We start from the raw sequence: 13426 nt of genomic DNA, 5'->3' as shown, positions 1-13426 counted from the left end.
TCAGCAGCTGGGTTTCAACATAATCAAATGGCAGTTTGAATAAATAAGTTTGCACTTTGCTGCTTTTGGGGTCAAGGATCGGGGTAGATATGCAGCAAGACTCATTGCATGACACCTCCATATTCACCCTACAGAGCTGGTTTTGTCTGTTATCGAAGGAAGAGAGAAGGGCTCATGGGGAGAATTATGCCCACTTCAGGTTGTCAAGGCTCTGTGGCTACCTGGGCTGGGAAGGGGAGGTGGCGTCTTCACACACCACTCTGGGGATTTCCCCCTAGCTCGGTTTACTCAGAGTCTAGTCGAGGACTCAGAAGAGTATCCATGGCAGAATGGGGATCTGCAAATCAGCAGTGATTCCTAGTACTCTTAGTGGACAGGGGCTGTGATGGAGGTGGATCCACAGTTAGCCATGATGCCTAGCTCAGCAATTATTGGTAGTAGAGGGAATGGTAATGTCAGAGTGATGTCCGGCACTGTGTTGTTTTTTTGTGTGTGTTTGTGTTTTTTGTTGTCGTCGTTGTTTTAATTTCAGGGCCACCTGCTCAGATATGTTGTGTGGGAAAGAGACTAAGAGATGTGCCTTTGCTGAAAGAGAAAACCTCAGAAGAAAAACAGATTTAGGAATTTACTTCTAGAATCTAGATGATGCAGGAGCCTTTGTTTCTGGTTGTTTAAGAAAAATCCTAGATGTAAGCACTCTGTTCATTTAAAAAATAATATATTATCTAATTATAAAAATAAGACATAGTCAATGCAGAATGCATAAAACATAACCCCACCCACAAAAAAAATTACTGTATTTCTACCCCCTAAAGTCATTGGTTTTTGATATAAGATTCTCCAGTTGTTTCTCTAAGCATAGATTTATATATTTCATATAGAGATTTGTTTGGGGATACAATACTATATAAACAGTTTCAAAAACTTTAATGTGGTGACATATTGTAAACATCATTCTATGTCAACATATAGCCTTCAAAGCTGCATGCTAGTCCATTCTATAGTTAAATATCAGTTTTACCTTACCGAGCTCTTATTTTTGGACATTTATTTTCTCTATCTCTATCTCTACCTCTATCCCTATCTCTATCCCTATCCCTAACTCTACCTCTATCTCTGTCTCTCTTTTGGAAGGTGATTGGCGGATAGTATAAGAAACACTATGAACGAATAACTTTGCTGTACTTCTTTGGGCACAACTCTAATTATGTTCTTAGAAGAGATTTTTTTTAAAAATGGAATTGCTGGGTCTATGGGTACAAGCATTTTTAACACATTTGATACTTGTTACTAAATTATCCTCCAGAAAGCTTGCTCAAGTTTACATTCCAATTTTTTATTGTTTGCTAATTTCATAGGCAAAAAACAAAACACCAACAACAATATGGTGTCTCCTTTTCATTAATTTGTTTTAGCAATGTGGTTGGGCATTTTCTCACATACTTTTGTAGAACATTGTTATATCCCTGTTTTTGACCCAGTTCTCTAGCTCTTTTCCCTCTGTAAACCTCGCCGAGTTCTGGATTCTAACACCAGATTGGGGGGCCGAGGCAGTGACTTTCTTCTTGCATGGTAATTTCCTCAGTCAGAGACCTTTTCTTCCTTCCTCTTTCTCTACCCTGGCCCAGCCTCCTTCCAGCCCCTCTGGAGTTCCTTCTGGAAGCTTGCTTCAACCTCTACTCTTTAGGAATGGCAAATAAGAGCACTCTGCGTGAGGCAGTCTCCTTGAGCAGAACTCTTGATACTCCATTTTCGCAGACCCCTCGGTGCCCTCCTGATTCCCTGCCTACATACCTCAGCATCTGTCTGAAAGCTCATTTTTCCCATATGCAGAGGGGAGGTGGGACACATACACATTTGTATAAGCCCCCCACCAGCCTCCTGGCAGTGGGAAACTAGCTGCTCCCATGATTGCCAGGATTTTGCACTAGGCATTGAAGAAAGTCCACTAATGATTGGGCATTTCTCCACACCATCATGTCTGTGAGGACCCACTGATTTCTCACACCTAACTATGGACTCCTGTTTGCTTATGGCCTGTATCCTGTAATCTGGCATCTTATTTATTCTGATGCGTGTGACACTGTTGTGGTTTCACATCATCTCATGGATGTGACCCCGCCTGTATCCTGTAATCTGGCATCTTATTTATTCTGACAGTTGTGGTTTCACATCATCTCATGGATGTGACCCCAATCGTGATCATCTTCTTCCTTGTTGTATTGACCACTCCTACTCCTTGCACATGAATTTTAAAACAGCAGGTACATTTCTGGCTTTTGATCCTGGTCAATTCACCTGATATGAAGCAATATTCACTGGCTTTATGGTTTCTAAGGTGTTCTTGTTATTGGCTAATGATGAAGCCTTTCAGTTTTGAGGCTCCTCAGAAAACACAGAGCTGATAGGTGTAGTTTATAAGCTTAAACTGCCTCTTGAACTAAACAACTGAACCTCTGGGACCTTCGGTTTTCTTTTTTGTTAAATAGAGTTTGGAGAAACATGGAAGATTGAGAGACATCCCCAGATCTCTCCCCTTGAAACAACAATAAGCTAAACATCTAAAACTCAACAAAAAAAAACATCTAAAGCTCACCAGCATGTCTGAGCACGGGACCTGCGCATAAGAGCTACCACAGGCTAAAAAGAGACCTTTATATAATCTTCTTTCTGGAAAAAAAGCAGAATACACTTCCATTGATGACCAGGTGGATAAATAGTCCATTAAACACCATGAACAACCAAGGTGACAAGGCATCTCAGAAAGCATGAGAAAAAATAAGCTTACATACGTAGAAATATGCCACTTAAATGACAGAGAATTCAGATGGTACTTCTATTTGTTAAATAGAACCACTTACACTAGCAGTACTTTCCCTATGAGATTCTTGTAAAGTTGAATGATGCAACATTCAAGTTTCTTTGAAAGGTTAAAAGATAAATTCAAAAGAAAGAAGCAGTAGAAAAATGTATGATACAATATGATCAGTGATGATTATTTCTAAGTAATGAGATTATGGGTAATAGGAATTTTAATTATCTTCTTTTTGTTTATCTATGTTTTGTAAGTTTTCAGTAATAAACGTGTCATACATTCACTTGATATGTAAATGTATACCATGGTTTTATTGATGTTATTTCCTTAGTTCTCAGAAGAGACTGACTATTGCAAAGACATAGGTGGCATTGGCATTTTTAATTCTTGTTAGAAATCTCTTCATCATCTGCCTACGCCCCCAGACTCTAGTCCTCCAAGGATGGAGGCTAAGAGGGGAAAGAAGATACCCAAGATGCCTACTTTTGAGAAGTGATGTTGTATTTATGATTGGACTAGGCATTTGGCTAACCATAAAAGGAAATGGTTGATATTGCTTGATTCGCTGCAAAGTTGTCACCCGTGAGAAAGCCCAGCCCCAGGCCAGGACCTCTAGTATCTCTTCTCCATCACCATGCCAATGACGGGTGCCCGTTTGTACCTAAGTCACCTTCAGTACTTGGAGGTTCAGAGTCCAGGTTTTCTGGTTCTTTTGGGTAACATTCAGCACGCTAACTTGTCAGCCTTGGCTGTGTTTTTGCTGCATCCTAAACTAGCCATGGCCCACGCTGGAAGCAGGTCAAGTTTTAGCTCTACTTGGTACCGTGAGGCTGAATTAGTTCCTTACTTTTGGAAGGAGAGGTTGCAGCTCTCTTGGTGTACCAGCGAGAGTCCCTATCTCCAGCTGAGGACTGTCTCAGCTGATTGATTTGCTTTCACCTCACTTTCTAGCCTCTTCCATGACGGGCCATCCTTGGAGATGCATCTGGCTTTTGAAGCTGTTGGTCTAGTTGGGAGCAGTAAAGCAGAAAGGGTGAGAGAGAGAGACCCCTGAAAAGCAAGCTCAGGTTGGGTGGAGCTGGCCATAGGCAAGTAAGGAGTCAAACTTCATGGGGAGGGGCAGCTGGCTCTTGATGAACCCAAAAGTCAGACTTTGGAGGCAATCGTGGTTTAAATAAAAATGAGTAGCTGCTTAGGGCCCCCACCATTCAGCAGCAGAGCAGCCTAATAGCGCCTTGGTGATAGTGAGAGGGAAGAGAGATTTCTCGATTATCCCGTTTCAGCCAAGCCTTACTATTGGAGGCCGTCCTGCCTGGGAATTTGCAATCACTTTGATAGTAGCCAGGATATTTCCCCTCCTGCTGACTACAGGAGGGGAAAAAAGTAGAAAAAAAAAGATTTTACTAAGCAAATGAAAGATGTGAATGAGATTAAAGTGAGAATATTTAAATTACAGAAACTTAGTGCTTTCAAGCATACTCAAGCACTTTTGAAGCACCCATTTAGGGACTGCTGATTGATAAGAGGCGATGAATTATTCTTATCTCATCATTGACGCCAGTCTCTGGCTCTCTGGAGGGCAACACTTGGTTAACCTAATTTGAATCTAATTTGAATGACTTAAAAGTAATAAAACAAGTATGTGCTTGAATCTAATAAAGCCTAATTTATTTAATAGAACATTTCTTAATTTTTTTTTTTTATTTTAGAGCTGGAAGAGACCTTTGAAATCATCCCTTTATTTTACAAATAAAGAAACTGAGTCCCAGAACAGTAAAATGTTTTGGCAAAGGGCATACATAGTGGCCACCCACACTGGGGGTTTGAACGCTGGGCCCTGAATTTTGCTTGATGGCTTTTGTTCTATTCCATGCTGACCCTACAGTTCCCACTTGTGGCAGATTTAGACTTCCTACCAAGTTGTGGGAAATGGGTGAGGGGAGGGTGTCTATGCCTTGAGGGAGACAGAATTCCCCATGAGAACATCCGAAAGGTGCTTAGTTGGCCTGGCCTGACCTCCTCCACTGACCCAGCACACTGAAAACCAGCCACTTCCCCCTCCTGCCTGTGGCCTCTCTTTACTGGCTGTGATGGTGGAGCCACCTCTGTCCTCCCCTGGACTGGTAACCACTGGGGACTTGGAGTCACCAGGCACCCCACTTGGTGAATCCCCTAACGATAGGCTGAGATTGAAAAACGCTTTAGAAATTCTGAAACCCACAGGCCCATGGGGCTTTGACGTGGCAATGCCTCCTTAGGCCTTAGGTCACCTGGGTCCCTGGAAGGCTAGGACAGTGTCTGTGGAGGGAGCTGGAGAAGGCCCATTAGGAAGGACCTTCCTTCCAACCTGGCCTTGGGTTCCTGATAGCATCTCATGAGAGAAATGTAACCAGGGTAACTTTGTGTCCCAAGGCTGCCCTTAGTACAAAGAGACCCTGAGTGGCAAAGTATGGTGACCATTCTTTATCTTCCTGTCACACTGTGAGTCAAATTACCAGAACCTGCCTGATCTATAATAGTTCACACTTACCGTGTGTGCCAGGCACTGTTCTAAATGTTGCTTGTATTAACACACTGTATCTACATCCTATAAGAGAAGAAAATGAAGCTAAGAAAGCTTGAATAACTTGCTCGAGGCCACATGAGAACCAGTATTTGACCTAATCATTGTGGCTCCAGAGCAGATGCTCAGCCATTCTGCCTCTCTCCATAAAGACACTCTTAAGCAGAGAGAAGTGCGGAAGAGTGAGCTGCTTCGTCAGGGTAAGTCTGGTCCCCAGTGGGTTCCAGACATCACTGGTCTAAGTTCTAGGAATAGCCAGTGGCTCTGGCTGCCCCAAGATGTCCTTCCTCACTCCTGGGTCCCTAACTCCCAGAGCCTTGATATTCAGCTTTCAAAAATCCTAGATGCTTTTAGGGAAACAAAAAATTCAACCTAAATGCAAATATCAAATTAAATCTGAGGCTTTATGCATGAAGAACCAGCTCTGAGTTTTTTGGTGTTGTGGGCAATACCTATAAAGATACCAAGGAACACAGACCACTGTGCCTGCTCTCAGATAGGTTATAACCTCTGTGTGGTTGCACTGGCAATGGGACTGATTGCTCTCTCATTAAGCATCTGTGAGTCTCAGTAACTTTGTTAAATGGATGTCTAGGAGGTACCCTGAACAGAAGTGGGGACAAGCACCATGTCATGCGGACTTTAGCCTCCTCCCCACATTGTGCTCATTGGTCAGACACACTGACTTTGGAGGTTGCCGACGCTGTGCATGTGTGTATGTGGCGGGGGTGGGGGGGCCCAATTAGGCAGAACTGGATTGATTTGAAAGGGCAGTGACATTTTCCTGGTGGGAGTAAGCAAGGTTATGGTCAGATGTCAAGGAGGCAAGCATATCTTACTGCATCAAACCCTACTCTCTGGCACTTTATTAACTAGAACATGTTTATCCTGTTCAAATACACACAGTGGCTTCCTGAATAAAGTCCCTCGACTGGCATCCAGGCTCCCATAAGCTGGCCCTGACCTGCCTTCACAGGTTTCCTTCTCACTAAGTAACAGTAATTACATTTTCATCTATTACTTTATAATTTATGAAATGCTTCCACATTCCATATTCCTTTGACTCTTCTCAGTAACCATTTTTAGAGATGAGGACATAGACCCAGAAAGGTAAAAGAACCTGCCCAAAGCCACTACACCTGCAGTAGACTGTGACTGTGGAAAATGATGTATTATCATCTAGAATATCTGCTGCCCCTCCCTAGAGGTAGGTTACATTTTCCTGCTCCATCTACGTGAGGCTTTGGCATGGACTTGCTTTGGCCAATGGGATGTGGACGTCAGCCTGGGTCCTGAGTCCTGGAGTAAAGTGGACATGCAGCCCAGTTAGAAGTGGCCCACCATAGACATGTCATGTGAGCGGGAGATAAACCATTGTTGTGGGGTCACCTGTTATTACAGCACTGCTGTCTAAGCTGACCATACAATGGTAGAATCTGGCTTAGTCTAAAACCTTCTGAAGGTCCCTTTCAACCACATTCATCCCCTATATTCCAGATACATCACCCTCTGTCTTCTCACCTCCATGCCTTTTCTCATCCTGCTTCATCTGCCTGGAATTCCGTTGAAATTCTACCCATCTTCCAAAGTCAAGCCCAGAATGCACCTCTTCTGTGATGCTGCCTCATACCCATAATACCATGCACATAGTAAGCATTTACTTTGTGCCAACTACTACTCTAGCACTTTACTTGTTTTAATTCATTTAATCTTCACCCTATGAGATAAGCCCTATTACAGTTGCTATATAAGGACAAGAGAGATAAAATAACTTGTCCAAGATCACGCAATTGCTAATTGGCAGAGCCAAGACTCAAATTCCACACCCCTTTCACTTCGCTACATGCTTCTCTTTCTGTTCCATTACATTTCTGCACATCCCTTCCCCTCAACTGTAAAACAGCTTCTTTATCTGACTGACCACATTTTCTTGATTTAGGTTTAAGAATAAATTCTATTACTTATTGGTGGTATGACCTTGGGCTGATCACTTAATTTCTCTTCATATACTCACAGCTCCTAGTAAAGTGCCAGTAAATACTGACTGACTGATTGACTGAGTGACTGACTAAATGGATGAACTCTATGAGCCTTGGTTTGCCCATTTGTAAAATGGGAGTAATAAATGATACCTCTTTCCTAGGGTTGTTGTAGAGTTGAAGTGCTTAGCACAGGACATGGCGCATGGTAAGAATCCAATACAACTTACTATTATAAATTGTATGAAAGATAAATGTAGTCTATAATATACAGAGAGAAAAAAACTTCTCACTATAGAGATTGAGGAAAGCTAGCTTCATGGCACAAGTAACTTAAGTAGACTTTGAAGAATGCATAGGTTCTGGACACAGAGATGAGGTGAAGGGAAGGGCATTTTAGGCAAAGCTAACAGCATAGATAAAGACAGAGACAGTGTAAGTTTTAAAATCTTAATCCCCCTCTCCCCAGTTATACCATTTTTAGGGTCAGATCTAAGGAAATAACCCTAAATATTTAAAAAATTTATGCATAAAAATTTACACTGCAGCATTATTTATATAAGAACATGAAATAACTGATATCTCCAACAATAGGGAAGTGGTTAAATAAATGATTTTATATTCATCTGATATGGTATAATATAATTAATGTTATAATAACATTAACATTATAATTAAATAAATGAAAAATATATAATAAGGTCAGTATGATTACAACTATGTGAGAGGAAATTTTAAAACCAAAAATAATATACAGAAACCTAGGAGGAGATATACTAAAATATTAATAGAAGTAGCGTTGGAGTAGTGGGCTTTGGTGATTATTTTGGGAAATTTAAAAGTTTTCTTCTTTACATGAATTACTATTTTATTATAGCTAACATTTATTGAGTACTTACTAAGTATTAGGCACTGCACTGATATTTTATGTATATTATCTCACATAATCCACACAACCCTATGAAGAAGGTTCTCTTGTTACCCTATTATAAATAGGGAAACTAAGATTTATATATTTATACGATAAGCATATATTACTTTTATAGTAGGAAAACTATGTATTTATTATCTTTATTGAATATTTTATTATTAAAAGACAAGAGGTTCAGGTAACCCCCTCTTTCTTTGCTACTCTGAACTGTTAAAATAAACATTGTTGTACATATTTCTTTATGTATTGGTACTCTTATTTCTGTAAATTATATTTCTTAAAGTAATATTTGGGATCAAAGTATATGTGTACCTGTTTTATTTTTAACTAATTTTAGACTTACAGAAAAGTTGCGAAAATAGTACAGAGATAATTTGGCAATAAAAAATAATAAAATGCTGATACATGCTACAATTTGTATGAACCTTGAAAACATTATGCTAACCGAAAGAAGCCAGTCACAAAAGACCAGATATTATGATTTCATTTATATGACATGTCCAAAATAGCTAAATCCTTAGAGACAGAAAACAGAATGGTGGTTGCCTAAGGCTGGGGGAAGGTGGGAAATAGGGAGAGATTACTAATGGATATGGGGTTTCCCTTTGAGATGATGAAAATATTTTAATATTAGATAATAGGATTGGCTGCACAACTGTGAATATAATAAAAACAGTGAATTGTATTCTTTAAACGGGTGAATTTTATGGAATGTGAATTATATCTCAATAAAGCTGTTATTTTTAAAAAAACAGTACAGAGCATTCCTATAATTTCTCACTTAGGTTCCCCTGATATTCACAACTGGGAAATGATTTGATAAATTGTGGTATAGCTATACTATGGAATTTTAAAAGTGCAGAATTTTAAAAGTGAAATATAATATGATACTTTTTTCCTAAAAATTGTTTAAAGGAAACAAAAACCCTTTATATATGTATACGTGTATACGTTTCTTTATGTTTGCAATAGTACACGTAAAGTAGAAGCATGCAAGTTACACCATAGTAGAATCAAGAGAGAAGAACAAAGGAGATTATGCAGTTTGTTTTTATAACCCTCTGTTTAGTTTAATTTACTCTAAAAGGGCATGCAAGTTTTATAACTTTGTCAACTTAAAAATATTAAGGAAAAAAAGACAATAGAGGCTGCCCCTGGATTTCCCATGACTAGATAGTTATCTTTAGGTTTTAAGCAGCAAGAGGTGTATAAAATCACACATGCAGAGGCTCTGTGCCATCTGCTCCTTGGAGAGATAGAACATGAGCTGGAATCCTGAGGATGGAGGGAGGAGTTAAGATGAAATATTCTGGGTTTGGCAAAACTATATTTGAATCCCAGATCTCTGTCACCTACTGGATGTGGGCCTTGGGCCAGTTAACTGCTCTGGCCTCGGCTTCCTTATCCTTAAAATGGGAGTAATTAGATGCCCTCTTTCATCGAGTTTTAGTGAAAATGAGATCGTGCATGTAAGATGCTTAGCGTAGTACCTGGCACATAGTATTCAATAGGTCATAGGCATCATTGTTATTAATATTATCGATAGTAGGAGTTTCTCAGTCCATAGGTTGATGTGTTCCTATGCCATCAACCTGAGAACTGACTTTATTCGTGCTGGTATTATACCCAGCTAAAATAAAAGACTATATTTCCCAGCCTCCCTTACAGCTAGGGACAGGGGAAATCTGGGAGTGGGACTTCCCTTTGGAAAGATGCTCTGTTGCTCTTACTTCCCCTCTACCTTTCTGCAGTCTAGATCCTATAGATGATGGCTAGAGCCCTCTCAGCAGCCTCTGCCCATGCAGCGACCTTGTAGAAGAAAGCCACACCCTCTGCATGTTGGAGCAGAAGCACAGGAGCCTGAGTCCCTGATCACCCTGGAGACCCCATGCCAGCCCCAGCTTGCCTTTCTCTGGACTCCTTTCCTGTCAGAGAAAAATCAATCTCTAACTTGCTTAAGCCCCTTTCTTGAGTTTTCTGTAATATGAATATAAACCCAGTTTATATTCATAATAGAGTTCTCACAGAACAACTAACCTAAAAAGCAAAATCTTACGGTGAGAAGGTGGCAAGGGAAGTGACTTGGGGAGGGGCTGGCTGCCTTCTCCTGGGCTTGGCGTAGGCACTTACTCGTCCCCAATGTAGAGATTGGGCCACACCTCGTTGACGTGGGTGTACCGGGGACTGCCCTTCCAGAAGAGACGCTCCAGCTCGAAGGCTCCGGGGGTACAGTAGTCCTCCGCCTCCCTCTCCTCCGCCTTCGGCAGCAGCCTCTGGGCAGATGGGTAGGCATTCTTGAGGCTTGTCTTCGGTTCTCCGGATGTCATTTTGGAGCCAAGGGATTTTCTTTCCTTTCTGCAGCTGGTCATGAGAGAGGGTCAGGATTGGGGTTAGCAGGGGACAGAGGTAGGGAATGGGTTTTCAAAAAGAGGTGGGAATAAACTGATCTCAAGATCTGGCAGATATTTCCCAGGCCTGCTGTTCTCCTGCTTCCTCTTCCCAGGCCACAGACGTAAACAAGAAAGGTCATGATGGCAGTTAAACAACATATTCCCAACATTCCAGTCTCTCCAGGGCAGGAGTGCTGGGGCCCTCTGACGGGTGGAGGCAGATTTGCAGCAGACCCGCGACAAATCCCTGCTCCTTGCTTTCTTTCTTTTAGATTTTACTTCTTTTGTGCCCACTTTTTCCTTTATCTGACTGTAATCTGCTGACTTGGGCCATTTTGAACTGAATACGAAGGCCCAGAAGGTCCCTAACATTCCAGGCCATGGAGCCGGCGCCCATGGGAAGGGCGCTCCTGTCAATCCAAAGCCTATCTAGTCTGAGCAGCCACGCACGTTCCCAGGGCTCCAGGAGCCTTGGGATGGAAGGAAACGACTGTGTGAGGGTCCATCAACTTGTTAGGACAGTCGAAGTCAATGTTGGCAGCTTTCACACTAGGGGGTTGGCAGGCATGTTAACTCACCAGAGGGTGCAGAGTGCCCCCATATTTGTATGGGGTGCAGAATGTGTATTTGTAGAGCTTGTCGAGCTCTGCGAATGGAATGCAGGAGGAGAGTTCTTGTTGTCACCAAGGAAATGAATTCACTGTGGGATTGGGCAGCATTTGTTCCCTGAGCAAAGTGACCGATGCGTCTACACTCAGGCGGCCTGGAAATGGAAGTTATACTCTGAGATTGGAGGGAGAGAACAGGGAGAAGTGACTGAGAAACACGGTGGTTCATGACAGGGAGGGGATGTCATTCATTCATTCATTCATTCATTCATTTCTTTGCAAATATTTACCTAGCACTTATTTTGTGCCAGATACTGTTCCTCGTGCTTTAGGACGATTAACTCATTTAATCATCTTAACAACCCTGTGAGGTAGGTGCTATTATTATCTCCATTTTATAGATGAGAATTGTAGATTGAGAATGTAACACATGGTCTTAGTCCTTTAAGAAAACAATAATTGCTGAGAGGACACGGGTAGAGGTAGGGAATGACTGTGAGGTGTAGCAGACCATGGCTAAAAAGGGGTTGGTAGCCTCAAAGACTAGTAGGATCATGTCAAAGTGTTCAGAACACAACTGGAAGGGGCTCCCACTTGTCAAAAGTAAGAATTTGAACATGAGAAAAAAATAACTTCAGTGGATTGAAACACATTAAAAATTTAAATCGTAATGATACATAAAACAATTATTCACTGTTGGAAGTGCTAGTGAACCAGCTCATTATTTTGACGACAGGTAAATAAAGGGAAAGAATCTAGCATTTATCGTTCCTTTCTGATACAAACTATACTACCGGGTAGATGGGGAAATTTTTCTCTTTTATAAAGTGTTCCAAATAATAAAGAAAGAAGGAAGCACCATTTTGTAACACATGATGAGCTAGTAGGTGTTGGCATTGAACATTGACTGCTAGCCACATAAGAAGATAAGATCAGACGTCAGGGGCCTTTTGATGGAAGAACACACCACCATCACGAAAGTAGTCTTGCCAAAGGAAAACCTGAATCTTTGATCGGAGTGCTCAGAGTCCAGATCTAACATTTAATCTGCAGAAGATTTAGAGGACAGTTAAATTATACCATAGGGCCTGCCTTGTCTTTTAGAAATACAAATGAAATAATCACAGATGAAATAATATAATGTCTGAGATTTGCCTCAAAAATAATATAGTTGGAAAAATATAATAATATATTGTGTGTAGGGGTGGAGGGTATAGATGGAGGTATGATGAGGTAGGATTTGCCATGGATGTTGGTGGTTGGGGCTGGGTAACAGTTGCAAGATAGTTACTGTTTTTCTTTGCATGTGTTTGAAATTTTACATTAAGAAAAAAGTTTAAAAAGAAAAGGAAAGAGCTGAAACCACTGCTCTGGGAAATTTGATTCACTCAAGATCGCAGTAGGTAAATTAAAGGCTCACTAGCTAGCAGTGTGTGTCTTTGGGGATTGTGGGAAGTCAGGTTCCGTGACTTTCTCCTGCAAAATCCCAAGTTGGGGAATGAGAGCAATGGGCAGCAAAGGGGACCCTTCTTTGGAGTCTGTCAAAGTGTGATCTAAAGACCTCTTCCCTGAGAATCATCCAGTACTTGTTAAAAATTCCTGAGTTGCACCCCAGACCAGGAGAAGGGGCCTAGGACTCACAAGTTTCCAAGCGAGCCTGATGTTCACCAAAGTTTGATAATAATTGCCTGAGTGTGCCTAGAGAGTCGAGGAGCTGTTGCTGCAAGAGAAGAATAGCAAGGGTGCTCAGTATGCTCTCCATCTTCTCACTGAAGTGGAGACCAGCTCTTTAGCCTGGAATAAGGGTTCAGGACTGGGAAGAGTAAGAGTCTGGACGACTTTACTCTGGGCTCCCTGAAGATGGCTCCTTAGTGGTGTTTATCTTTGCAGCCTCATTGTCTAACATGGAGGAGGTACTCAGAGAATATTTATTGAATGAGGGAATGATTTAGTGAATGAATGGAATGAATGAATGAATGGGTAAATGTATAAAGAACAGTGAAGCTTGTGCTGCGGACTCACCCAGAGCTGCTGAGGCAGGACTGAGCCACTGAGCTAATTGGGAGAAGGGGCCAAGGTGAGCAAAGTGCAGAATCCTGGACAGACAGACCCCAGTAGTGGGTGGTAACTCAGATCTGAA

The 13426-nt window shown here is 41.5% G+C and overlaps 1 protein-coding gene across 1 annotated transcript in view; it reads right to left on the bottom strand.

Annotated features, from left to right (window-relative positions):
• The window catches only part of DUPD1 (dual specificity phosphatase and pro isomerase domain containing 1), a 22984-nt gene extending 12300 nt beyond the window's left edge, over window positions 1-10684 (bottom strand). The window contains exon 1 of the mRNA XM_006915498.1: window positions 10419-10684. Within this exon, the coding sequence (XP_006915560.1) occupies window positions 10419-10657 (239 nt within the window). The 5' untranslated portion in view covers window positions 10658-10684. The remainder of the gene's footprint in view (window positions 1-10418) is intronic.
• Between the last annotated feature and the right edge of the window lie 2742 nt (window positions 10685-13426).

Source organism: Pteropus alecto, unplaced genomic scaffold (genome assembly GCF_000325575.1).
Source record: "Pteropus alecto unplaced genomic scaffold, ASM32557v1 scaffold155, whole genome shotgun sequence".
Taxonomy (NCBI): Eukaryota; Metazoa; Chordata; class Mammalia; order Chiroptera; family Pteropodidae; genus Pteropus; species Pteropus alecto.
This window is presented reverse-complemented; position numbering and strand designations above follow the sequence as displayed.